The sequence below is a fragment of the Tachyglossus aculeatus genome, chromosome 5 (genome assembly GCF_015852505.1).
Source record: "Tachyglossus aculeatus isolate mTacAcu1 chromosome 5, mTacAcu1.pri, whole genome shotgun sequence".
Classification (NCBI taxonomy): Eukaryota; Metazoa; Chordata; class Mammalia; order Monotremata; family Tachyglossidae; genus Tachyglossus; species Tachyglossus aculeatus.
The window spans coordinates 57,663,528-57,691,420 of NC_052070.1; the positions used below are offsets into that span (position 1 = coordinate 57,663,528).

The following is a 27,893-nucleotide window of genomic DNA, read 5'->3' on the forward strand; positions in this document are numbered from 1 at the left end:
CAATTCAAGGAACCATTATAATGCAGAAACTGAGGCTTCTCTGAAATCGGTACATTTCAGAAAACAGTCGGCTGAAGTTCTGGTTTATTCTGTTCAACCGCTCGACCACAGACACCCTTCTGACCAACTGCACCCTACTGCAAACCCTCAGTTTCCCTCAAGGCTGAAGCTCCTAGAGCTTGGGATATCAGTATCGCAATCCTGGGTGTTCCCTCTCTCTTCCTGAGAAGCAGCATGGCCTAATGGGCCTGACAAGGTTCTTATCCCGGCCCTGCCACTTGTCTGCTGTGACACCTTGGGCAAGTCCCTTCAACTTTCATTCAATCGTATTTATTGAGCACTTGGGGCAAAGCGCTGTACTAAGCGCTCGGGAGAGTACACTATAACAAGAGACACTTTCCTGTCCACAGTGAGCTCACAGTCTAGAGGGGGAGATAGACATTAATATAAATAAATTACATTTATATACAGATACAAATAGACATGCTGTGGGGATGGGAGGGAGGAAAGAGCAGGTAACAGCAGCACTTAATAATAATAATAATATAATATTCATAACTTCTCTGTGCCCCAGTTATCTCAACTGTAAAATGGGGATTGAGCCTGTGAGGCCCACTTGGGGCAGGGACTGTATCTAATCCAATTACCTCGTATCTACTCTAGTGCTCAGTACAGTGCCGGGCACATAGTAAGCGCTCAGCAGATATGCCAATCATTATTATTAGTCCTGGCAGCCGTGCGCTCAGCAGCACATGGTGACTTCCTGCCTCTCCTTGCACGGGATGGCATGCCGTCCCCACTGACTCCTGAGCCTAGGAGCACTGGCTTAGACCAGTCACATTCCACCGCCTCCCCCAAATTCTTGGCGTGTGCGGGCCATTACGCTGGCAGGGCTCCATGGGTGGTGCCCGAGCCGGAAACAGGGCGGCTGAGACGATCAGACTCGGGTGGTTCCGGGAATAACTCATCAGGAAAATAGGTCGAGCAGCTCTTTCTGAAAGGAAAGGCAGGAACCAGCTCACCTGGAAAAGGGAAACTCCCTTCCCAATCCATTTACAAATCCCTTCTAAGTAGAAGCAGCCTGGCCTAGTGGAAAGAGCACAGACCTGGGGGCCAGAGGACCTGGGTTCTAATCCCAGCTCTGCCGCTTACCTGCTGTGTGACTTTGGGCCACTCATTTCATTTCTCTGTGCCTCAGTTACCTCATCCGTAAAATGGGGATTAAGACTGTGAGCCCCATGTGGGACAGGGACGGTGTCCACCCTGTTTAGCTTGTATCTACCCCAGCGCTTAGTACAGTGCCTGACACATAGTAATTGCTTAACAAGTACCACAATTATTATTATTATTTTTTATTGGCTGCAGCCTAAGTATAGTCAGATAATAATAATAGTAGTAGTATTCGTTAAGAGCTTACTATGTGCAAAGCACTGTTCTAAGTGCTGAGGGGATACAAGGTGATCAGGTTGTCCCACGTGGGGCTCGCAGTCTTAATCCCCATTTTACAGATGAGGGAACAGGCACAGAGAAGTAAAGCGACTTGCCCAAAGTCACACAGCTGACAAGCGGCGGAGCCGGGATTAGAACCCATGACTTCTGACTTCCAAGCCCAGGCTCTTGCCACTGAGCCACAAGATACCCAAAGACAGCCAGGTTTGGAGCCCAAGCCCCTGGGAGAAGAGCAAAACAGCCGTTCTCCTAGGGCTATGCTTCTCACAGAGCCTAGAGGCTGGCACATTTCAGCTCCAAGACCTTTCCCGATCAAAACCAGGAGACATTTACCCACCAGCAGATGTGGGTTGGGTTGACACCTGGCAACAAGCAAACAACAAAAAAGCCCCAATGGGAATGAATCCAATATGGGTTCTGGAATGCCCTTCACAGAGCTTGGGCCTTGCCATAATTCTGGATTATCTCTTGTACCACGCTTACTCCCAAATCACCATTGACCCTGCTCTTGTGTTTTCCAGGCACCAGCTTCGCAACCCCAGCTCAACAGCATTTGTGGTTAAGGATAACTACCTTTCCCCTCCCTCCCCCTAGTTAAATCAATCAATCAGCGGTATTGATTGAGCACTTACTGTGGACAGAGCACTGTACTAAGCACTTGGGAGTTCATTCATTCATTCAATCGCATTTATTGAGGGCTTACTGTGTGCAGAGCACTGTACTAAGCACTTGGGAAGTACAAGTCGGCAACATATTGAGACGGTCCCTACCCAACAACAGGCTCAAAGTCTAGAGGGGGAGAAGACAACAAAACAAAACATGTAGACAGGTGAAACATGTAGACAGGTGGACATGTAGACAGGTGGACGCAACAGAGTTGGTAGACGCATTCCCTGCCCACAACAATCTTGAAATCTAGCGAGAGTTCTCTCTTTTCTCCCCCTTCCCCTTCCCCAAACTCTTCCCCTTGGTTTCCAACCAGCAGATCTCTCAGTGAGCAAAGGAAATCACAGAGAGAATCACCAACAACCCCTGAGTTCCTACTTTCCCTCTCACCATCCCTACAGTTTGCATAAGAAAGATGGGACCCCTAAGGCAGATGGATTTTAGAGCAAAGGGTATCAGTACCAGTTTAATTCACCATCATCATTAATGGTATTTATTGAGCGCTTACTATGAGCAGAGCGCTGCAATAAGTGCTTGGGGGAGTTCAATTAAATAGAATTGGCAGGAAGGTTCCCTGCCCACAGTGAGCTTCCAGGCTAGACAGCTTGAGGGAAAAGCTAACCTCTTAGACACTGTGTGGCAATTTTAGAAAGTTAATGTCCAGGTTGGGTGTCGACTGTCATTCTCTTTTCAGGTAAACAGAATCCTACAGCCTTACGAGGGATAGCCCAAATCCCCATCTTTGCTCCCTTGGTTGTTCATTCATTTGCCACGTGTGGTACTTTGGGTTCCCAGAAAACAAGCTAAATGTTCTTTCCCTGGATCCTGACACCACTGACTTTTACCCACCTGCTCCCCAGCCCACCAGAAGACAATCTTATTTCTCTCATTCGAAAAATCCAAAGCCGTGGTCGGGATTAATCACAGCCTTCGGGATATCCTCCAATATTCTGACTCTTCAAAAGTTCTTCTGGCTTATCCAGAAGAACCTGCTGGAGTGAGGGAGTCGCTCTCAGCCCTTGGGCCAGAAGAATAAAAATCGGGGCTCCCCAGCTTGACTTTCTGGGGAACAACCCCAGTCAGGTACCTGGCTCCATGACATTAAGGCCAATCTTCCTCCCTGACTCAGAAAGCAACACGCATACCCATTTCTCTACCCTTCCTCAGTGACAGGCTAATGACCACAAAGGCTTGAGCCTGCAGGGTTATGTCAGGAGAACGCCAGAAAACAATCAAGGGAAAGAAAGAAAGAAAAAACAATTACCAGTAAAGCTTGTGAAACAGCCAACAACTTGTGGCCCAAGCCCATTTTACACGCCTGTTTCTGAGACGCTGTAATTGTCATAACTGGAGGTGAAATACAGCATACTTCTGGCTCACTTGGAACAGGTAATTAGATTGGTAATCCGCCTTCTCCAAAAGAAGAGGATTAGCTGACTAAATACGGCTCAAGGGGACGGGCTCATTATTTAATATCAGCCTCAGGTTGCAGCAGAGCCAAAGTACCAAACTTTGCAGTGAAAGAGAATCAAGGGCAGGAGGCAGAAATGGGCCTCCCTGCTCCCCGGGGAGACAACTGTGCCTGCCCTCAGAAGGGAAAGCTGAGTTTTAGAGGCAGAGGCTAAGGTGTTAATTTATTCTGATGGTTTTGATAACTGTTTACATGTTTTGTTGTCTGTTTCTCCCTTCTAGACTGTAGGCCCGTTGTTGGGTAGGGACCATCTCTATATGTTGCCGACTTGTACTTCCCAAGTGCTTGGTACAGCGCTCTGCACACAGTAAGTGCTCAATGAATATGATTGAATGAATGAATAAAAGGCAAGGGAAGAGACAGAGACAGATATCAAAGCAATTCAGAACCTCTCTCTTTTCTCCCTCCTACTTAGACTGTGAGCCCATTGAGGGACAGGCACTATGTCCAACCTGATTATCTTGTATCTAACCCTGTGTTTAGTAATAATAATAGTAATAGCATTTATTAAGCACTTACTATGTGCAAAGCGCTGTTCTAAGCGCTGGGGAGGTACAAGGTGATCAGGTTGTCCCACAGGGGGCTCACAGTCTTAATCCCCATTTTACAGATGAGGGAACTGAGGCCCAGAGAAATGAAGTGACTTGCCCAAAGTCACACAGCTGACAATTGGTGGAGCTGGGATTTGAACCCATGACCTCTGACTCCAAAGCCTGGGCTCTTTCCGCTGAGCCACGCTGCTTCTCTAGTACAGTGCTTAGCACGTAGTACGTGCTTGACAAATAGCATCATTTTTATTACATAAAAACAATTATACAATAATAATCAATCAATGGTATTTATTTAGTGCTAACTGCTTGCAGAGCACTGTACTAAGCAGTTGGGAGGGTGTAATACAACAGAATTGGCAGAAACGTTCCCTGCCCGCAACAAGTTAATCCACGGTTCTCTGGGGCGGGGAGAAACAAGCTGCCAGACAATGGGAAACAGCCCAGGCATTCATTGTTTAAACTGTTTTCCCTCACTGCACAGAATGTGTCTGTTACATTGCTATATTGCATTCTCTCAAACACTTAGTACAGTGCTCAGCACACGGTAAGCGCTCAAGAAATACGACTGACTGACAGAAAACACAGCACTGCCACCTCCAGAAGCTCCTGCCAGGAGGGGAATGTGTAAATGGGCCAAAAACACATAAAGCCTAGCTCTGGAGGAAAATAACTCAAATGTGTGCCCATATGGGTGCTACTCGGTGGGCATCTTGCACAGGGAGATTATCGGGAATTGGGGGCAATAATAATTATAATTAGGGAATCTGTTAAGCACTCACTCTGTGCCAAAAATTGTGCTAAACACTGGGGTAGATATAAGGTCATCCAGCCTGGGAGTCAGAGGACCTGGGTTCTAATCAAAGCCTGCTGTGTGACCTTGGGCTAGTGATAACTTCTCTGTGCCTCAGTTTCCTCAACTGTAAAATGAGGATTCAATACCTGTTCTCCCTCCTATTTAGACTGTGAGCTCCATGTGGGACAGGGAATGTGTCCAACCTGATTAACCCGTACCTACCCCAGTGCTTAGAACAGTGCATGGCACATAGCACTTTACAAACACTATCATTATTATTATTATTATGATGTTTCAGCCAGGATGAAACCTACTGACCCTTGGCTCTGAACTCGTTCAGGGACTTGACTCTCCCAAGATCTAATCCTTAGGCCACACGTGAGACTAGACAGGCTGACCCCAAATGCCAGGGGGAAAATGAGTCAAGGCTAACAGGAGGAACAAGACAGCCTTTGGGAAGTGGGAAGGATACCACTGACTAAGAATGCCATGCAACTCACCCCCAGATTCCTGCTGGCCCCCACGATCCAGAGAAACAGCATGGCCTAGTGGAAAGGGCCCGGGTCTGGGATTCCGGGGACCTGGGTTCAAATCGCGACTCTGCCAGTTGCCAGATGGGTGACCATTGGTAAGTCACCCCCTCCTTCCCCTCCCCCTCCTCATCCTCCCGGCCTTACCTCCTTCCCCTCCCCACAGCACCTGTATATATGTATATTTGTACATATTTATTCTATTTATTTTATTTTGTTAATATGTTTCGTTTTGTTCTCTGTCTCCCCCTTCTAGACTGTGAGCCCACTGCTGGGTAGGGACTGTCTCTAGATGTTGCCAACTTGTACTTCCCAAGCGCTTAGTACAGTGCTGTCCACACAGTAAGCACTCAATAAATACGACTGATTGAATGAATGAATGAATGAAGTCACTTCACTGGGTCTCAGTTTCCTCTTTAAAATGGGAATTCAATATTTGTTCTCCCTGCCCCTTAAACCGGAGCCTTATAGTAAGCACTTAACAGGACCAATAAATTCTAGTCATCTAGTAGTATTATTATTACTACTACTAATAAAAATAATGATAATCAAACTCCCCTGGGTTCTAAGTTTCCAGTGAATAGCTGTCTTTCTCTCCCCGCTTTTTAACTGGGGGGTTCGGGGGGCAGTCTCTCGTTGTGCTCCCATCGAAAAGTTGACTCCCCCCAACCCACCCACCCCTTCTTCCTCAGCCATCCGGGTCAGGCATCCCTGAAACAACTCTAGAAGTTCCTTCCTTGATCCCGTCTCCTGCCGAGGCTACAGAGGGGTGTTTCCAAGCACCAGATGGGCTTTGGTGTCAGGTTTTGATTGACCAGATGGCCAAAGAAGACAAAGTCACATGGCCGGTGAACATCTTGTGGGCAGAAGGCGCTCAGAAAGCAGGCAGAAAAGATTTCTCTCACCTGACGTTTAACGCTTTCCTACCCTCAGTCCGTATCAGCCCCAGGTCCTCGTGACCACTAAATCCAGACACCAGATACAGCTCGTTAGGGCAGTTTATTCACTCATCCAATTGCATTTATTGAGCACTTACTGTGTGCAGAGCACTGTACTAAGCGAATGGGAGAGGGCAATACAATAACAGACACATTCCCTGCCCACGACGAGATTACAGTCTACAGTTGCCTTAGCTGTGGCCATGAGGCCTCTCCTTCCAGTGCCCCATTAGAGTCAGACCAAGTCCCCCTTCAACTCCAAATCTCACTGATGAGGTCTCAGACAAATTAGGATGGAGGGCCCAGGAATGCCCGGACTGCTGGCAGGAAGGGCCAGGATTTGAACTCCTGCCTTTGCGACAAACATCTGCCACGGAAGTTTCCGCACCCTGGGCTGTTCAGCACCACCTCCGACCTCTGTCCTGACCACCTTCCAACCCCTATCTCCCACCGATCAGTCTATTTTCTTGGAAATAACAACAATAATTACGGTATTTATTAAGCTCTTCCTATGTGCCAGGCACTGTTCTAAGCGCCGGGGTGGATACGAGCAAACCAGGTAGGATATAGTCCCTTGTCCCACGTGGGGCTCACAGTCTCAATCCCCATTTTACAGATTAGGTAACTGAAGCACAGAGAAGCGAAGTGACTTGCCCCAGGTCACACAGCAGACAAGTGGCAGAGCTGGGATTACAACCCATGACCTTCTGACTCCCAAATCCATGCTCTATCCACTACGCCATGCTCCTTCTCTTGGAACTCTTACTTGGTCCCGGAGGGGACGCACGTCATAGGTCCCTGAGGAGAGGAGCAGAACCTCTGAAATAAAAGAAAACCAACCTCCACATTTTCCTCATTAAGCTTTCAGGGGGAGCTGAGGGGAGAGATGAGGCTTCTTAGAGACCCATTAAGCATCTCTCCAGTTGAGCGCAGACCAGGCATTCAATATTATTTCTCCACTGCTGGCAAACAAATGGCACCAACTTGTCACTGAAGAGGCAAGCAGCGGAAAAAAAAATTACTTGCAGCAAGCCCAATCTCACTGAATTTCGCAGTACTGTGCGTCAGCTGGCACTGCTCAAGGGTAGAAACTTGAGCTGCGGTGGCTCAGACTGGGATTCAAAAGATTATTCCCAGAGATGTCAATTCCATCCCATTTGGAAGCATAATTTACAAGAAGCAATATGGCATAATGGGTTAAATTTCCTCCAAACTCCTCAAGGCCAGGGACCTCATCATTTGCATTTTGGGTATATTTCCAAACACCATGACAATCAGAGTTTACTCTGATCCCGACGTTTGTACTAAGAAATTGTGACAGCAGTTGAGACCGTAAGCTCGCCGTGGACAGGGACACATCCATCAACTCTGCTGCACACAGTAGATGCTCAATCAATCCGATTGACTGAATGACTGATTGTAAAAGAGGGAAAACTGCTGCTGGTTTGACATGGATTTGGGAAGGAGGAACAGGAAGAAGAGGACGGATAAAAATGGTTGCAGGACTTCTTTGCCAAGGACGCTAGAGAACTGCTGAGTTTGAACCACTTGGCTTAGCAATTTCATAACTGCAGATTCGCTGGTCATAGCCACAGAGTGGCGGTTTGGATCTGTACTTCATGCTGCTGCCCGGATTGTCTTTGTGCAGAAACGCTCTGGGCATGTTACTCCCCTCCTCAAAAATCTCCAGTGGCTACCAGTCAACCTACGCATCAGGCAAAAACTCCTCACCCTCGGCTTCAAGGCTGTCCATCCCCTTGCCCCCTCCTACCTCACCTCCCTTCTTTCCTTCCCCAGCCCAGCCCGCACCCTCCGCTCCTCTGCCGCTAATCTCCTCACTGTGCCTCGTTCTCGCCCATCCCGCCGTCGACCCCCAGCCCACGTCCTCCCCCTGGCCTGGAATGCCCTCCCTCCACACATCCGTCAAGCTAGCTCTCTTCCTCCCTTCAAAGCCCTACTGAGAGCTCACCTCCTCCAGGAGGCCTTCCAAGACTGAGCCCCCTTCTTCCTCTCCCCCTTCTCCCTCTCCCCATCCCCCCCCCACCTTACCTCCTTCCCATCCCCACAGCACCTGTATATATATGTTTGTACATATTTATTACTCTATTTTACTTGTACATATTTATTCTATTTATTTTATTTTGTTAATATGTTTTGTTTTGTTGTCTGTCTCCCCCTTCTAGACTGTGAGCCCGCTGTTGGGTAGGGACCGTCTCTATTTGTTGCCAAGTTGTACTTCCCAAGTGCTTAGTACAGTGCTCTGCACACAGTAAGCGCTCAATAAATACGATCGAATGAATGAATGAATGAATCTCCAGACAAACAACACTCTGGAACGGGAAAGTGAAGATGTGAGTGATGATGATGATCAAGTCCCCGGTCTAGAATGGTGGAAAAGCTTCAGTCCAGACACTAGACTAGGATACCCCTATGGCTCTTCACCTACTCTAGAGTGTGGTTTTGGTTTCCAGGACCTGATTTGGGAGGTGAACAACGAGATGAATTGTTTGGGGAAAAAGCACAATCTAGCAAGGATAGAAGCCAGGGAAGTCCAAGTCCCAACACTTTCGAGCACTCTACTAGTCTTTTTCAGCAGCTGGCTTTACTTCAACAAGAAGGAGTCTAGGGGAGAACAGGCCCGGTTAATTAAACTCAGGCTGCAGTTCTCATAGATGATTGTGGGAAATAATATCCATTCAATCCTATTTATTGAGCACTTACTGTGGGCAAAGCACTCTGCTAAGCACTTGGAAAGTACAATACAGCAATAAAGTACAATACAATAAAGAGACACCATCCCTACCCACAATGGGCTCACAGTTTAGAGGACTACTACCTGGGGAAAGGAACTGTGAGTTTCCCTTTTTATGTGCGATCCCAGCAGCCCGATCCTAGCAGCCTCCCTCAAGCCAGATTCAAGGGCCGATCAGGGCAGAGGGTTAAAACCTGAATCCTAAGGCTTGGGGCCGGCCTCAGGGATGCTGGGAGAAACAATGACTTCATCGGATGCCGATGCCGAAGCCGAAGCCGCAGGAGCATCGGGCAGCATCACATGGCACTCCTGAAACAGTGAAATCCAAAGCTACCACCCGGGCCCAGCACGGAGAATCGATACTTGTCCAGAGCTGGCCACCCCCTGCATTTGGAAGGGAATGAGGGTGGGGAGATGATTTTGGATGGCTGGTAGGGAGAGAAAGCCCTAGAGGAGCACCATGGCCTAGTGGAAATAACATAGGGCTGGCAGTCAGGAGACCTAGGTCCTATTTTCAGCTCTGTCCCTTGCCTGCTGGTGACCTTGGGCAAGTCACTTAACTTCTCTGAGCCTCCATTTCCTCATCTGTAAAGCGGGGGTTCAATCCCTGTTCTCCCTCCCACTTAGACTGTGAGTGCTGCGTGGGACAGGAGACACAGTCTGACCCGACTGTCTTGCAATTCCCCCAGTGCTGAGTACAGTGCTTGGCCCACAGTAACCACTTAAAAACAAAAAAAAAAGAATCCCTGTTCTCTCTCCCTTAGATTGTGAGCTCCATGTGGGACAGGGACTGTGTCTGATGTGATTGTTCCTTCTACGGCACTTAGCACAATGCTCAACACCTAGTCAGTGCTTAACCAATACCGCAATGATTATTAATATTGGAAATTCCCTTGGATTACTCAAGGGCAACCAATTCAGCAGAGAATTCAGGATTATAGGAAACTGCCCTTTCCGGGCCAAAGTTCCAGCCCCTTGGGGATGCACCGTAGGGAGCCCCGTGTCCAAGGAGGAGGCCTGGCTGGGATCATAAGGCCAGGACAGCACTTCGGGATCCCGCCAATCAATCCATCAACAGTAATTACTAAGCGCTTACTATGCACAGAGAACTCTACTGAGTGCTTGGGAGAGTATAATACAGCGGAATTAGCAGACACGTCCCCTGCCCATAACTAGCCTCAAGCCCAGATGCTGCTCATTAAATCATCAGGGTGTGTGAGGGACACCGTAGTGATCTGTTGCCAGCGAGTCGCAGGAAGGCTTTTGTGGAGCCGGCTGCTTTTATTCCCCAGGACACCTGTTTGGGAAGGACCAGGGTGGGAGAGATGGGACCTCATGGTTTAAAGGGACTGGAAACCAACAACCTTAAAACTGTTTTGCTCTAATCCCATCCCTAAACCCCACAGATTCTCAGCTCAAACATCCAAAAGAAAGGCCTGAGATCTCACCTAGGTCAGTCCCCTCGATATAAAGCCTGGATCCCAGCAGGCATCAGTTGCATGCTAGACCATAAAGAAGGTTTATGGATTATTGTACTCTGAAGGCTTGAAGTGGAGGGAGGGCAGGGAAAAGTGAGAAGAGGTGCTTGGAAATACAACATAAAAGGTGATTATAATGACGGTCTCCAGATCCCTTTTTGTTTAGACACCGTGGAGTTTCTTTGGTGTTTGTTAAGCTCTCGCTATGTGACAAGCACTGCTCTAAGTGCTGGGGTTGATACAAGTTAAGTCAGTCACAATCCCTGTCCCACATGGAGCTCACAGTCTACGTAGGAGGGAGAACAGATGTTGAAACCCCATTTTACAGTTAATGATACTGAGGCGCAGAGAAGTGAAGTGATTTGCCCAAGGTCAAACAATGGGTAAGTGGTAGAGCCAGGATTAGAAGCCAGATCCTCTGACTCCTAGGCACATAGTCTTCCCACTAGCCCATTTTCTGAAAAGTAATGGGATAAAATTGCAGCACGGAGGATTGAGGTTCTACATGAAGCAGCGCTTGCAAACGGCGAGACTCACGAGGAGGTGTCGGGGTGGGGAGGGATAGCCGAGGAAGGTAGGAAATGGATCGGGTTGTGTGGCTGCTGCGGTCCTCCCTGGAGGCAGGTGGAGAGACAGATAATAATAATATAATAATAATGATGATGGTATTTGTTAAGCACTGACTATGTGCCAAGCACTGTTCTAAGCGCTGGTGGGGATACGAGGCAATCAGGTTGTCCCACATGGGGCTCACAGTCTTAATCCCCATTTTACAGATGAGGTAACTGAGCCACAGAGAAGTGACTTGCCCAAAGTCACACAGCTGACAAGTGGCGGACCCAGGATTAGAACCCACAACCTCTGACTCCCAAGCCCGGGGTCTTTCCACTGAGCCATGCTGCTTCTCAGAGTGGAAAAAGCACGGGCTTTGGAGTCAGAGGTCACGGGTTCATATCCCGGCTCCGCCACTTGTCAGCTGTGTGACCTTGGGCAAGTCACTTAACTTCTCTGCGCCTCAGTTCCCTCATCTGTAAAATGGGGGTTAAGACTGTGAGCCCCCTGTGGGACATCCTGATCACCTTGTAACCTACCCAGCACTTAGAACAGTGCTTTGCACATAGTAAGTGCCTAATAAATGCCATTATTATTACCTGAAGGACTCTTGACCAGGGAAGTAGAACAAAGGACAGAAGATGTAACGGGGAGTTGTAGTAATAATAATTGTATCTGTTAAGCACTGACTAGGTGCTTGGCATTGCACTAAGCACTGAGGTAGATACTGGAGAAGCAGCGTGGCTCAGTGGAAAGAGCATGGGCTTTGGAGTCAGATGTCACGGGTTCAAATCCCAGTTCCGCCAATTGTCAGCTGTGTGACTTTGGGCAAGTCACTTCACTTCTCTGTGCCTCAGTTCCCTCATCTGTAAAATGGGGATTCAGACTGTGAGCCCCACATGGGACAACCTGATCACCTTGTATCCCCCCCAGCGGTTAGAACAGTGCTTTGCACATAGTAAGCGCTTAACAAATACCATCATCATCATTGTTATTATTATTACAAGATCAAGATGAAGCAGTGAAACCTGGTCAGAAGACCCATTCAGAAGACCTGGGTTCTAATCCTGGATCTGCCACACAGCAAACAAGTGGCAGAGCCGGCATTAGAACCCATGACCTTTTGACTCCCACGCTTGCTCTCTACCCACTCCGCCGTGCTGATTCTCAGAGCAGAACACTTTCGATCTCAGGCTTGGGGTCGCGGAGTGGCCTGGAAACCCAAATTGCCACGGAGGGAAGGCGCACAACAGGAGGTGCTGCAGGACTAAACCCGGCCCAGAGAGCTGCCGGAGGGGTGGCCTGGCTCCGCTCTGAAGGGCCAGAGGCGTTCACCTCCACCACACAGTCGGGCATTGTGCAGGCACCACCAACTTCGCACTGTCAAAACATACCATGCCTCCAATCAACTCAGTTGCAAGGCCACAACCACCCAATTATCCCTCTTCCAGTGCCTCTGACTCACTCCCAAGACATCCGTGGGTCCATCATTTACCCACCCACCTTAGAGCACACAGACAAAAGATTTGACATCATTTTGCACCTTAGGCAGAAGAGGAATTCAAGTTATTAAATTCCCAAAGCAGTAAGCTTTGTTCAGACCAGTTTATGACTGGGGCACCTTGGTTTTTTGTTGTTTTTTTTTTTAAGTTTCAGGGAGGCAAAGACATTGTCTGTTGCCGTGGTTTGGGGGCGGCTTGTCTTCCTGTTCCATGATGGGGAAGAGAGCTGAATGGGAGTCAGGCCTCCACATTCCTGGAAATCCAGCTCTCTCTGGTTTCACCTCAGTTTTCCATTAGTAGGGGATTATTAACTTGGGTTTCAGTCAGTCAGAGGGCAGCAGCCTATACAATATGGCTTTGTTTTCAAGTGAAACCCTAAACTAGGACCCATTTTCACATCAACTCAGTAAAACCAACAACAATAATAGCTTGGTTTATCTACCACCTTTCTCCCAAACCACGTCAAGGGTTTCACCCACATCACCTCATTCATCTTCTTGGGGGATTAATCGATCTATTTCACAGACGGGGAAACTGAAGCCCAGAGAAGTTGTCACTTGCCCAAAGACCCACAGCGAATCCAAAGCAGTTCTCAGCTTGCCTTCAGAGCTCTTGCCGTGGCTAGGCTTGAGGGGAAAAACTGGAGATCTTGATTATCTTGTAACCTTCCCCAATGCTTAGGAGTTCTTGACACATAGCGCTTAAACAAATATCACAATTCTGGGCATTTGGAAAAATATCTAAAACTGCCGAAGTAGCTGAACATCCGGCTTTATCAATCATATTTACTTAGTGCTTTCCATATGCAGAGTACTGTACTAAGAAATTGGGAGAGTACAGTGTAACAGAGTTGGTTGACACGTTCCCTGATCAGAGAGATAATTTTCACGACAAAAATCTACCTCCAGAGCTCTCGGAACCCGTGCTCAACCAGTGAACGATTGGGAAAGAACTGGACAGTAATTATTTCCCTCCATCCGAGTGTGTGCTGATGAGATGTGCTGAGGAGACGTGCTGAATCCCGCAATCGGGATGGATGCCCAGTTCTGGTTCTCTGTGGGGAGGGGGAAGCTGTCCTGAATAGGCTAGGAAGAACTGGAGTGTGTGTGTGTTTGGTGGGGGGTGGAGGGGACTGGAGAGTGGAGGACATTGGCTAGAGAGGGCAGAAAAAACCGGCCTGACCCCTAGTAGCCCAACTCCCCCAAGAGCCTTTCCTAATGGCGGCCCGGAGTCTGTCTCCTTGGTAACAAGGGCATTATTCAGGCCCTTAACTGTGAGAAAGGCCATTTTCCTCAACCCTACCGGAAGCAAGCCCCGCTGCCATGCAAGTACTTCGGGTCAGGAGCAGAGCAGGATTCCCTCCTCAGCGTCTCTTACCATCTCCTCTGGAGCTTCATGCAAGGTCCCAAGTTTCCCCCGCTTGCTACCATTTACGGGAGCAGCGAGTCCCCCAGAGAGAGACTGCTGCAAGGCCAGACTGAAACTGCCAGGCTTGGGAGCCAGTTTACCTGAGTTCTAATCCCGGCCCCTCCACTGGCCTGCTGGGTGACCTTGGGCAAGTCACTTCATTTATTTGGGCCTCAGTTTTCTCATCTGTAAAATGGAGATTAAGTACCTGTTCCCCCTCCCTTTTAAACTTTAGCCCCAAGTGGGACAGGGACTATGTCCAACCTGATTAGCTCATACATACTTCAACACATAGCACAGTGCTTGGCTCACAGTAAGTGCTTAACAAATATCACAATTAGTATCATTATTATTATTAGGGCTGGGTGCAACTCTGCCCCAAACTCACTCTCTGCCTTTTCCCTGTTTTTCCATTGTTCTACCTGAGAAATGGGATCACTGCCTCCTCTCTGCCTCACTGGAGAGGCAGTATTACTTCTAGACTGTGAGCCCACTGTTGGGTAGGGACCGTCTCTATATGTTGCCAACTTGTACTTCCCAAGCGCTTAGTACAGTGCTCTGCACACAGTAAGCACTCAATAAATACGATTGATTGACTGGAGAGTCAGGATGAGCTAAAGGATGCTCTGTGCTCCTGGGAGTCTGGGCTTAACTTTTCTGTGCCTCAGCTCTCCTGTTCTCCCTCCTACTTAGACTGTGAGCCCCATGGGCGACAGGAACTGTGTCCAACCTAATTAACTTGTATCTATCCCAGAACTCAGAACAGTGTTTGACACAAAGTAAGCACTTAAATACTGTTAAAAGAAAAAAAAGGAGCAGTTCTGTTAAGAATGGACTAGATTCTCATCAGACTGGGTTGGGAAAAGTGATGGTGACTCTGACTGAAGATAGGAAAAGGGGATTAATGGTCTCTCAAGGTCCTTCTGACTGTGTCACTGGAGGAGAGGAGCAAACACTTAATATGGGGAAGAGGGAAAGGCCAGAGAAGACAGCCACAATTAGGCAGACTCTCAACCTTCTCCCGGACTCAACTGGGTAGCATTTTCTGTCCTCAAGGTTGTCGGTTTGGCAGTATCTATTTATGACTAGGTCTCCAGAGGGCAAGATAACATCTTACCACTATACAACCTTGGGGCTGAGGAAGCCGCAAGCTTCCTGGAAGGTCCCACCCCGGCTCTGGAGCCCCCCAAACTAATGGTAATCTGAAAGCAGGGAAACCACGCCTGAACAAATTAGAGATGAGATTCTGATTTACTCCCCCACCCTTAATTTTAGGGAGCAGCGTGGTCTAGTGGAAATAGCACAGGCCTGCAAGTCAGATGTCCCGGGTTCTAATCAGGACTCTGCCACTTGCCTGCCATGTGACCTTGGATGGGTAGCTTCATTCTCTGTGCCTCAGTTTCCTCATTGTAAAACTGGGGTTAACTGTTCTCCCTCCTGTGAGCCTCATGTGGGAAAATGACTGTGTCAGGCCCGATTATCTTGTAACTAACCCAGCAACTTGTCACACATTCAATGCTTTAAAAATACCACAATTATTATTATTAGTAGTAGTACTGTTATTATTAAGACAGGGAGCTTGTGCAGGACTGAATTTGAAGAATAAATTGTCATCTCCTCATCCAAAGAAGACTTAGAGAGAAGAAAAAGCTATTAAGTCAGAAATCAAATCTCAAGGACATGTCATGCTGCCACACCACTGAGAAAGAAGACGAAAGGAAAGGGAAAGGAAAAGGAAAAAAGGGACGGGACGGGACGGGACGGGACGGGACGGGACGGGACGGGACGGGACGGGACGGGACGGGAAGGGAAGGGAAGGGAAGGGAAGGGAAGGGAAGGGAAGGGAAGGGAAGGGAAGGGAAGGGTTGCTGCTCCCGGCTCTGGCACTTTTTATTTCAGGGAGAACGCGTTCCAGCACTCACCCTTGTATTACTGCACAGTACAGCCCAGCCTATGATTACCCATAAACTCGACTACAAATACCTTGTTTCTAGGTCCCATTTCATCTTCCCTCCTTTACTAGACACAGTGGCGGATAATACCCGGTCCCCACTCTCTGTTTGGAAACATCTTGATTTTCAAAGGCTCTGCAGAGCCACAGTGACACATAGAGGGTTCACCTCTTCTTCCTCAGAGAGTTCCCTTCAAACCATTCCGGAGGAAAGACACCTCTGGAATGGTGAGTTAACAGTCACTCCATTTCAAAGACTTAGTTCAGTGTAGGAAAGAAGGCCTGGGTGCAGCTGAGTTGCTGATAAAAAGAACGCTTGTTGGTTTCAGACCACCCAACCACTGAGCTCACGGCAGGACCCCCAGGAAGCATTAAATAATTCAACCCTTGAGCCCTCCCCCACAGCTCTTACTCACAGACTAAAATCCATTACCCCCCAACTGAGAGCTAAAAGGCAGCGATGCATTTATTGAGGTCTTATTTGCAGTGGCGAACCCAAGCTCTTGGGAAGTACAGAATAATAAAGTGGCACGTTCCCTGCCCATAAGTAGCTTACACTCTAAGGGGTGGCGGGGAAGAGGAACAAAGATATCTACAACCAGAGAGGTTAAAAAAAAAAAAAGCAAATCAAAGCAGACTACCTCGGAGCCGAGGAAATAGTGTAAGTCACATCTCAGATTGCTGGGTCTGCCAGCCTGAAAATGAAAGAGGACGACTTGGGCTTCCCTTTCAGCGGTAAACAGGCCATGAGGAGCCAGGATGTCATAAATAATAGGCACGATTAAGATAGCCAATTAACAGGGAGCAAAACCATATCCCTACTGTAGGAGCTTCTTTCCAGCAAAAGCCTTTTAAACTAAGACATCACCTAGTCAGGGCACGTGCCTGCCTTTAGCTTTACAGGCCAGAAATCTCTGCGTCAGCACTTTGAACAGAAAGCTCAAGAGAGGAGGAAAACGCAAAGAAATCCTGGAGTCATGACTAGCGTTGATTAAGACAAATACCTACTCTAATTGCACCAAGTTCACCTCCTCCTATCGGTACCATATCGGTTTTTTGGACGGGAGTGCGCGTAGGGACAAGATGCACACGATTTGCTATTGATATGCAGACGTTCTGTTATCGATATTTAAATCTATCAGGTTTGTGAAAAATTTCAACATTCCTCCAGGGTTTGCCACCAGCAAATTTGAATTCTTTTTCTAAAATATCTGGCGTGGTTTTTTTTTTCGGGGGGGGGGCGGCGGGGTTGGTGTCTGACTGGTTTCTTCACGGCACATCCAGGTTTCTCAAGGAATTGGACTTCCAAACTCTTTTATGTTACTGCTCGGAATGTCTCATCATCTTCCAGGAGAAACATTAACTTGGGAGCTAGCCCCAGTTATTGTCTGACCCACCTGTCCTCTACGACACAAAAATGTGGTTAGAAATCAAGATCACTGACGAAAGGGTAAGATGAAAACACAACAGACGATGGCTAAAAACACAAAAACATACTCATTACGGGTGGCTTATCATGGGAGGCTTTTAAAAATTTTTTTAAAGAAGGGTGGGAACCTCCTCAGCCCCCTCCTGCTCGCCACACACACAGCAATATCGTGAGAGTCACCAACACACAGCGACGCACCCTGGATCAATCAATTAATGGTATTTATTGAGCGTGGACTGTGTGCAGAGCACTGGACTAAGAGCTTGGGAGAGTACATTATAACAGACAAATTCCCTGGAGACACAGTTTAACTGATTCACTTTGACACTTTCAGGTTGATCTCAGGATTTTCACTTTCCAAGCGGCCCCTCCCCAGCTAACGTCCAGGCTGACACCAGCAGTGGGGGTATAGTGGTGGGGTTTTTTGTTTTTTGGGTTTTTTTTAAAGAACCTCTTTCATCTATTTTTAAATGATATTTGTTTCTATGTGCCAGGCACTGTATGTTCTAAGCCCTGGGGTAGATTCGAGCTAATCAGAATGGACACAGTCCATTAATACTCACGGTATTAATCCCATTTTACATATGTGGTAAATGAGGCACAGAGAAGTTAAATGGCTTGCCCGAAGTCGTACAGCAGACAAGTGACAAAGCCGGGATTAGAACCCAAGTCCTTCTGACTCTCGGGCCCAAGCTCTAGCCACTTGGCCACACTGATTCTCTATCTATTCCTAACCTCAGAAAAAACCTTAATGACCCCTTGCCTGCCCTCCATCCTAACTCCTCCCCTTCATATATGATAGACCGCCACCTTCCCCACCTTCAAAGCCTTATTAAAATCACATCTTCTTCAAGAGGCCTTCTCCAACTAAGCCCTCATTTCCTCTACTCCCTCTCCCCTCTGTGTCACCCTTGAAGCACTTGATTGCTATTCACCCCACCCTCGGCCCCACAGCACTAACATACATCTCCAAAATTTCTTTTCCCTTCCATCTCTCCCCTCTAGGCTGTAACCTCCTTGTGGACAGGCTACAAACCCTATCATACTGTACCCTCCCGAGTGCACCGATCGACCGATTAGCCCTTCATCCTAAATCCTCTGAGCCACTCGACGTGGGCAGGAGAGACCAGGGAGAGAACCTACCAGTCAGTCCTGAAACCAGGCATGCCAAGCATTTATTACATCTCACCAAGATTATCGAAAGTCATAAATACCACCGATCAAAAAAAAGAAATCTTGAATGAAAAGACGGTCCACGCCCACTGGCTCATGACCCATTAATGTTCAAAGGCGACTTATTCCTTCTTTATTACATTAGGTGTGTTCAAATACCTTGTTTCCCAAGGCTTGTTCTGTTCCCTGCCCATCTCAACACACATCGCGTTGTTTGAGGGACAGACTGGTCTAACACCTGCCTCCTTAATGAGTTTCAATTTGCGACGCTCGTTATTAATTAGCGAGAGAGTCTCCCACAGAAAACAATTCAGGAACTATTAATCAGGAGCAGATAACTGTTTAACGATTAGTTCTTTTCTAGTTGCTTCATCCCGTGCAAGACGAACACAAACCAGGCCATACATTCCATTGGAAAGGAATTTAAGTGTCAGCTGTCCTCTCATTCCTCTTCGACTCAGGCCTTCGCTAGCTCCCTCCTGCTTGGGCTTTGAAAACCTTCCCAAATTTCTGACCGCGCAGAACTCCAACTCAGCCAAGGGGCAGAGGCCTTGGGAAGGCTGTTCCCAAATGAATCGAGGCCGCTCTGCCGGGTTTTAGAGGGATCCAGAGGAAGGATTCAGGGAGGGAAGAGAGAGAGAGAGATGGAAAAATGTGACCACCCCTTTGAGAAGTCGGTCTGGTTGTCTCCTCGTAAACCTGCAGCTCAACCAAGCTGGAAGGCCTGGCCTCGAGCAGCAGTCTAGAAAATTGAAGCAGCGTGGCCTTGCGGAAAGAACCCGGGCCTGGGAATCAGAGGGTCTGGGTTCAAATCCCGGCACCCCACTTGCCTGCTGTGTGTGATCTTGGGCAAGTCACTCCACTTCTCTGGGCCTCAGTTAACTCATCAGTAAAACGGGGATTGAGACTGTGACCCCAGGTGGGACGGGGACTGTGTCCAACCCGATTTGCCTGTATCCATCCCAGTGCTTAGTATGGGGCCTGGTATATAGTAAGAACTTAAATAGCACAATCTTCATCATCATTATTATTATTATTATTCATCCTGTTTCAAAAGACATCTTTAGGCCTTGGATTCTGGGAGGAGAATGTTGCAACCCTAAAGCAAGATGGGGGGTGGGGAAAAAGTCTACCTAAAGACGTATTCAGCCACTACACCGGCTCTGCCATTCATTCATTCATTCAGTCAGTCAACTGCATTTATTGAGCGCTTACTGTGTGCAGCGCACTGTACTAAGCGCTTGGGAAGTACCAATGTCCACAAAGAAGCTGTTCATATGTGTCCTTCTATAGTCCTTTCACGTGATATTGCAAAAGGGTGTCCATGGCCACCTCGTTGGGGACACGAGGGGATGGCTTTAATGGCAGCTTTGGGACTTGAGAAGGGGTGAGAAGGAGGGTTGGCCAACATCCTTTAATGGCCTTCAGACTGGGAGATTGCAGAACCTGGTTTGAGCTGACACACCCCACTTTAAAGTCTCCCAACAGGTTCACCAGGGAGGGTGGGGGGTTCACCGGGGTGGATGGGGGTGTCTGGCTTTCCATCAGCCTGGGCCAACCCCCCCCGCTACATACACACCCTTCACCCTTTGTGAGACGGAGCTATGTCCGGCAGATTGGCTTATCGCCCTCTTTCCTGCCCTGTGTTTGCAACAAGAAACAGGCAAAAATGTCTCTGTGATGCTAGAAATATGGTCCCAAGTGGAATTCTCTACGAGGGAAAAAGTAGGTTAGGTATCGCTTGGGGGTGCCTGGCAGATGAAAGGACATTTCAGAATTTCTCAGGGTCTGGACAAGTCCTGGGGGCTTATTTATCTCTCGCCCAGCATCGGCGAGCTTCCATTAGTTATATGCCCAGAGCAGAGAACCAGGGTCTTGGGATCAGAAAGGGAATACCTGGAGGGTAAGGGGAGGAGGGGGGATTGGAGAATTAGAGGAAATTGTATAGGAAAGACCTGCCTCCTCCAAAGCCCATGGTAGGTGCTCCCATCAGACCAACCTAATCCTGAAGTTAAGCATTTAAAAAAAAAAATCCATCAGCCTAAACCCCTTTCCCAAACCCAGAGTGTGGTACCCCTTAGCCGAGTTTAGGCTCCAGTGGGAAGTTTTGTTTAGGAATCTCAAATTTCTCACCCCATTTCCCTTCTGGGGTCAGTCTCATAAAGGGACAAAGAAGTTCCTGCACCAAGCAAACAAATAACTGATTGAGGCCAGATGTGCTGCCCTATCCAGAGCCAAGGCCGGGAGAGGGGGCGACTGCTGGGAAGTCTGGACATGGGTCTGCCCGGGCAAATTATCCACAATACTTGGATATTGAGTGGGTCCCACTCACCCACTTTAGCCTGAAATCCCTGGCAAATTACATAAAGCACAATTGAGGCCCGAGCTTATGGTTCATCCAGGGCTGGGGAAACTGCGAACCAAGCCAGAAGCCTTAAACCGAAGCAGGTCTGCCTACTCCTTTAAGTAAAATTTGCCCAAATTCCCTAGGGCGGGGAACATAGCTTTAGAAAGTTGGGGCTTTTGGGGTACTTTTTATAGCAGCATTTTTCAGCCTTGCCAGTGGTTCAGCTTGAGTACAGCATTTTCCTGGCACTTTAGTACGCAGTGGTAAAGTGCTCTGCACATGCGGTCATTTGTCAGGATTTTCCGGGCCTTGAAGAAGTACAAAATTCTCCTGACTTTGGGAGAAAATGAGGGAGAGGAGGGAAATGATCAGTTGGAAGCACGCACGCACACACACACACCCCCGCACCCCTGAATCTAGGGGGTGAGTTTCAGGAGTGGAGAGGCCAGCTAGCTCTGGGGAACCGAGAGAGCCAAATGAGTTGGCACCTTTGCTTTTGAGAATCATGCCAGGTTCAGATGCCTGTTATCAGAGAAACAGATCAGTTGCCTCTGGAAAGCAACTTGCTTTCAATCTGTAAAAAATAAGGCTAAATTAATGACACACTGAAGTCTTTTTACCCCCGGGGCAATCTGAGAGTGGGGAGTAGGTCAGGGGAGGAGGGGGAGAGAAAGGCACACACCTTCTCGCCCTGCAGAACCCAGCGTTCATTCCAACACTCTGACAGGGCTAAGCTGCATGTTCCACTCCCAAGGTGCAACTTCAGCACACCATTGCTCAATGCACATCTCCCTATATGATCAGTCGAGTGTTTCCATCTCCTTAGTACCCAGTGAGAAAAAAGAAACCACAACAAAACCAAAACACAACACTAGCCTGTGACATGACAACACCGTCAACATTGGTGAAGGGAGAGTCAATCCCTCCCAGAGACGCTCAGCAAGTTCTGAAGTCTGTGTCTCTACCCCCCCAGCAGAATGCCCCAAGACCGGGAGAGATCCCCCTCGAAGCACCCTTCCTCGCTGACGTTTAGGGGGTTCATGGATGGGTCTGTAAAGACACCAGTGTTCCCAGGGCTGGATTCCCAGGGCCCCAGGGGTGAGCACTTTTGAGTCGTGAGACCCTCTCGGCAGAGGCTTCCCACAGAAAAGTCTGCAGGCCACCAAGGCAATTCCCCTCTCTCTTCTCCTCCTCCTTCCCCGCAACAAATGAAGACATCTTGCAGTCTGATCCCGGAGGGAAAAGATGAGAATGGGGCAGTCTGCCAGGCAATAACTAACCGGGAACCAGCCACAGGGGTAATAACCCTGAATTCCAACTCCAGACATCCCCTTTTACTCAGAAGTGAGAAGAGCACAGGCCGGAGGACTTGGGTTCTACGCCCAGCTCCAATACTGATCTGCTGTGTGACCCTGGGTAAGCCACAACTTCTCTGTGCCTCCGTTTCCTCATCTGTAACATGGGGATTAAATCCTGCTCCATTCCTAGACCGTGAGCCCCATATGGAAAAGGAACTGTGCTCAAACATAGTAAGTGCTTAACAAATGCTATTATTATTATTATTGAGAACCTCAGTGGGGAACACCAGGACTTCTGGTACTCTGTGTACAATAAAAAAAGTACACACGGCCTCCTGGTTATAGGAAAGAATGGAGGTTTAGGACAGTCACCCTTCACCAGTCAATCGTATTTATTGAGCACTTACCGTGTGCAGAACACTGTACCAAGTGCTTGGGAGAGTACAGTAAAACAACAGACACATTCCCCGCCCATAATGAGCTTACAGTCTACGGGGGAGACAGGTATTAATATAAATAAATTACAGATATGAATCTAAGTGCTGTGGGGCTGGGTTGTGGGGGGGGTGAATTCATTCATTCATTCAATCATATTTATTGAGCGCTTACTGTGTGCAGAGCACTGTACTAAGCGCTTGGGAAGTACAAGTTGGCAACATATAGAGACGGCCCCTACCCAACAGCGGGCTCACAGAAGGGGGAGACAGACAACAAAACATATTAACAAAATAAAATAGACTAAATACGTACAAGTAAAACAGAGTAATAAATATGTACAAACACATTGAAGCAGCGTGGCTCAGTGGAAAGAGAAGGGCTTTGGAGTCGGAGGTCATGGGTTCGAATCCCGGCTCTGCCACGTCTGCTGTGTGACCTTGGGCAAGTCCCTTAACTCCTCTGAGCCTCGGTTACCTCATCTGTAAAATGGGGATTGACTGTGAGCCCCACATGGGACAACCCGATCACGTATCCCCCCCCAGCGCTTAGAACAGTGCTTTGCACAGAGTAAGCGCTTAACAAATGCCATTATTATTGTTATATACATATATACAGGTGCTGTGGGGAGAGGGAGCAAGTCAGGGCCACCCAAAAAGGAGTGAGAGACGAGGAAAGGAGGGCTTAGTCAGGGAAGGCCTCTTGGAGGAGATGGGCCTTTAATGAGGCTTTGAAGCGAAGGAGAGTAATTGTCTGTAAGATAATTGTCTGTCAGAGGCAGCAGCCTCTGAGCCAAGCAGCAGCCTCCCCACCCCGCCTTCCCCATTTAGGCCAGGAGGAGAAATAAAGCGAAATCTCGGCCGCAGCAGCTGGACTGATCTTATCCACAGGAAACGCCGGGTAGACAGAAGTGTCAGCTGGGGCCCAACCAGGAAGCAATGCCAAATACACAGCTGAGGAAGCAGACATGCTAAAGAGGAAGACTTTGGCCCATACCGGGAGTGCGGCGGCCCGACCTCTTCAACGGCGCTGGACCGCTTGAGGCAGCTGTTTGGCCGCCCCCGGGCTCGAAACCGGTCCTGGGGAAGGCCCGTCCGCCAACCGTCCAGTCCCGCTAAGATCACCAGGCCTCCGGGACCACGCCGCACTTCATTCATTCATTCAATCGTATTTATTGAGCGCTTACCATGTGCAGAGCACTGGACTAAGCGCTTGGAAAGTCCAAGTTGGCAACGTAGAGAGGCGGTCCCTACCCAATAGTGGGCTCACGGTCTGGTCTCAAGTCCAGTGGGCCCCAAAACGTATGCCACGATTTGACGGGACCAATCGTGAGGGCCTGCGCCTGCCTCTGTGGGGCTGGATTTCCGCAGCTCGGGTGAGGCTGCTCTGCCCTACTAAAACAGGACACCACCAACTACTGAATTGGGGATTAAAAGACCCTCCCCATCCGCCAGCCACATTCTACATACGTTCTGCTCTTCAAGAAAATGTAATTACAGTGAAATAGGAGAAAATCTCGAAGTTCACGTTGAACTCACGCATGCATTCATCCATACATCCAGGCCAGAGACCCGTAATGGACTGCTAAGGCAGTGATGGGCCAAAGTACGGTGCTCTGCACACAGTAAGCGCTCAGTAAATCATCATCATCAATTGCATTTATTGAGCGCTTACTATGTGCAGAGCACTGTACTAAGCGCTTGGGAAGTACAAATTGGCAACATATAGAGACGGTCCCTACCCAACAGTGGGCTCACAGTCTAAAAGGGGGAGACAGAGTAAATACGACTGAATGAATGAATGTCAACGACAGTTCTCTGAGGCATCTCCTCCGAGCACTGCCGCAGACTTCATCCGCTTCCCCACCCAGCTTCCCATCAGGGACACAGCAGCAATCGCTATGCTGTCACCAACTCTGCTGTACCGTACTCTCCCAAGTGCTTAGTACAGTGCCCTGATTACGGTAAGCGTGCAATAAACCGTGGCTCAGTGGAAAGAGCCTGGTCTTGGGAGTCAGAGGTCATGGGGCCAAATCCCGGCTCTGCCAATTGTCAGCTGCGTGACTTTGGGCAAGTCACTTCACTTCTCTATGCCTCATCTGTAAAATGGGGATTAAGACCGTGAGCCCCCCGAAGGGACAACCTGATCACCTTATAACCTCCCCTGCGCTTAGAACAGTGCTTTGAACATAGTAAGCATTTAATAAATGCCATTAAAAATAAATATGATTGATTGATAGGCTGGTCTTCTCCCTCTCCCAACCGCCTCCCACCAAGAGTCTCCCCTCCCCAACGACTCCCGGGGGCAACTCTATTATACTTGTACACATTTATTCTATTTATTTTGTTAATATGTTTTGTTGTCTGTCTCCCCCTTCTAGACTGTGAGCCCGCTGCTGGGTAGGGACCGTCTCTAGATGTGGCCAACCTGGACTTCCCAAGCGCTTAGTCCAGCGCTCTGCACACAGTAAGCGCTCAATAAATGCGACTGAATGAATGAATGAAGGATAGTGACAAAGAGAGACAGCAGCCTGGTGGAGAGGCACGGCTTTGAGTGGAAAAATCCTCCCTCCCCACGGGCTCTGCTCAACCCCCTCGCCCCCAGCAGGAGTGGGGGGGGCCAGGAGGGAGAAAACTCCACGGCATTTAGGGATCCAGGCCTCACCTTCCCAAGGCACGACTGAGCACTTACAGTGTCCACAGCAGGAGCACTGTACTAGGCGCTTGGGAGAGTGCGATAGGTACCACAGAGGCATCAAGGACATTTCTGCCTGAATAGGGCATGGAGGGAGTCAGGGATGTTTAAAGGAAGAGGGAGTGGGCCCCTCCAACTCTCCTGGAGGATGGGGAGGTCCTGGGATTTGAATCTGGGGGGGCCCTTTGGGGCAGCCCCCCACCCCACCCAACCCCCCCGGGAGGCTGAGCCCCTCGCTTCCGGGTTGGGAAGGGGGGCTGGAAGGAAACAGAGAAGGGGCGCTAGAAGGAAACAGGGAAAGGGGTCGGGAAGGGGGGCTGGAAGGAAGCCGGGAAGGGGGGGGGGGGGCTGGAAGGAAGCCGGGAAGGGGGTCGGCTGGAAGGAAGCCGGGAAAGGGAGCTGGAAGGAAACAGGTAACGGGGTCGGGATGGGGCCCTGTAAAGAAGCCAGGAAGGCGGTTTGGAAGGAAGCCTGGAAAAGAGTCGGGAGGGGAGGCTAGAAGGAAGCCGGGAAAGGGGGGCTGGAAGGAAGCCGGGAAAGGGGGGCTGGAAGGGAACCGGGAAAGGGGGGCTGGAAGGGAACCGGGAAAGGGGGGCTGGAAGGGAACCGGGAAAGGGGGGCTGGAAGGGAACCGGGAGAGGGGGGCTGGAAGGGAACCGGGAGAGGGGGGCTGGAAGGGAACCGGGAGAGGGGGGCTGGAAGAAAACCGGGAAAGGGGGGCTGGAAGAAAACCGGGAAAGGGGGGCTGGAAGAAAACCAGGAAAAGGGGGCTGGAAGGAAACCGGGAAGGGGAACTGGATGAAGCCTGGAGAGAGTCGGGAAGGGAGGCTGGAAGGAAGTCGGGAAGGGGTTTGGAAGGAAGCCGGGAAGGAGGGCTGGAAGGAAGCCGGGAAGGGGGTCGGGAAAGGGACTAGAAGGAAGCCGAGAAGTGGGGGGGGGGGGGGTTCCGGGCAGGAGGCCCCGCGGGCAAGGCGGTGTGCCCGCCGGGGCCCGGGTCAGCGGGTGGGCGGTGTGCCCGCCGGGGCCCGGGTCAGCGGGTGGGCGGTCCCGGAGAGGCCACTCACTTGTTCTTGTAGTCGTCGCGCTCGCGCTTGACCTTGGCCAGCACGTTGTAGAGGGCGCGGATCTCGGGGGTGATGGTGTCGATCTGCACGCCCACGCCGTCCGGGTGCAGCCACGACACGCCGGGGCCCTGCACCGTCTCCAGCCCGCCGCCGCCCGTCCGCCGCACCTGCCGGTAGCTCCAGATGGTGCCGGGCAGCCGGCCGGGCCCGGGCGGGAAGGAGGGCGGCGCGGAGGAGGAGGAGGCGGAGGAGGAGGAGAGGGGGGCCCCGTCCGGGTCGGGCCCGGTCCCGGTCCCGGTCCCGATCCCGATCCCGATCCCGGGCCCCGTCTGCACGGCCTGCTCCCGGGAGAAGGTCTTGTAGCGCAGCCGGCGGTCGCGCTCGCTCTGCTGCTGCTCCAGCTGCTTCTCCAGCAGCCGGTTGCGCCGCTCCAGCTCGTGCACCTTGGCCAGGAAGCAGCGGAACCGCACGTTGAGCCCCTTGAGGAGGTGGATGTTGGAGCCCAGGTCGTCCCGCAGCGCCGCCGTCACGGGGGCCGGGGCCGCCGGCGGGGCCGGGGACGGGCAGCCCGGGGGGGCCGGGGCCGGGGACGGGGCCGGGGCCGGCGGGCAGCCCAGGGCCAGGGCCATCTCCCCGAACAGCAGCGAGCTCATCATCCGCCGGCTGCGGGCCGCCGGCCCCCGCGGACCCTCCGCCCGCGGCTCCAGCTCCGGGCCGGGCGGGGACGTGGACAAGGAGAAGGAGAAAGAGCGGGAGAGGGAGCAACGGCGGCGGCGGCGGCGGCGGCGAGCCGGGACCGTCAGGGCCGCTGTGGCGGCGGCGGCGGAGAGCGGCCGGGAAGGGGATGCCGCCCGGCCCCGCCCTCTCCTCGGGAGGCCCCGCCTACTGCAGCCCTCAACCCCCGGGACCGCCCCTTATAAACGAGGCCACGCCCCTCGCCGACAACGTCACGAGGCCCCGCCCACTTATTTGCGTAGCCCTACCGCCTCGTTCGGTGTCTAGAGGGGCCCCGCCCCCCCCTTATTTGCGCGGCCCCGCCCACCTCCACATGCGCTTAGAGGGCCCCGCCCTCTTATTTGCATAGCCCCCGCCCGCTCTGCGTCTAGGGAGGCCCCGCCCACTTATTTGCATGGCCCCGCCCACCTCGACCTGCGCTTGGAGGGGCCCGCCCGCTTATTTCCATAGCCCCCGCCCGCTCTGCGTCTAGGGAGGCCTCGCCCGCTTATTTGCATAGCCCCGCCCACCTCGTTCTGTCTAGAGAGCCCCTACCCCCTTATTTGCATAGCCCCGCCCGCCTTGTTCTGTGTCTGGAGAGGCCCTGCCCTCTTATTTGCACAGCCCCCGCCCACCCCGACCTGCGCTTAGGGGGGCCCGCCCACTCATTTGCATAGCCCCCACCCGCTCTGCGTCTAG

At 50.4% G+C, this 27,893-nt stretch overlaps 1 protein-coding gene across 1 annotated transcript in view; it reads right to left on the reverse strand.

Annotated features, from left to right (window-relative positions):
• Nucleotides 1–27,193, reverse strand: part of IFFO2 (intermediate filament family orphan 2) — a 62,322-nt gene extending 35,129 nt beyond the window's left edge. Inside the window, exon 1 of the mRNA XM_038746925.1 lies at nt 26,481–27,193. Coding sequence (XP_038602853.1) covers nt 26,481–27,136 — 656 coding nt within the window. The 5' untranslated portion in view covers nt 27,137–27,193. The remainder of the gene's footprint in view (nt 1–26,480) is intronic.
• Between the last annotated feature and the right edge of the window lie 700 nt (nt 27,194–27,893).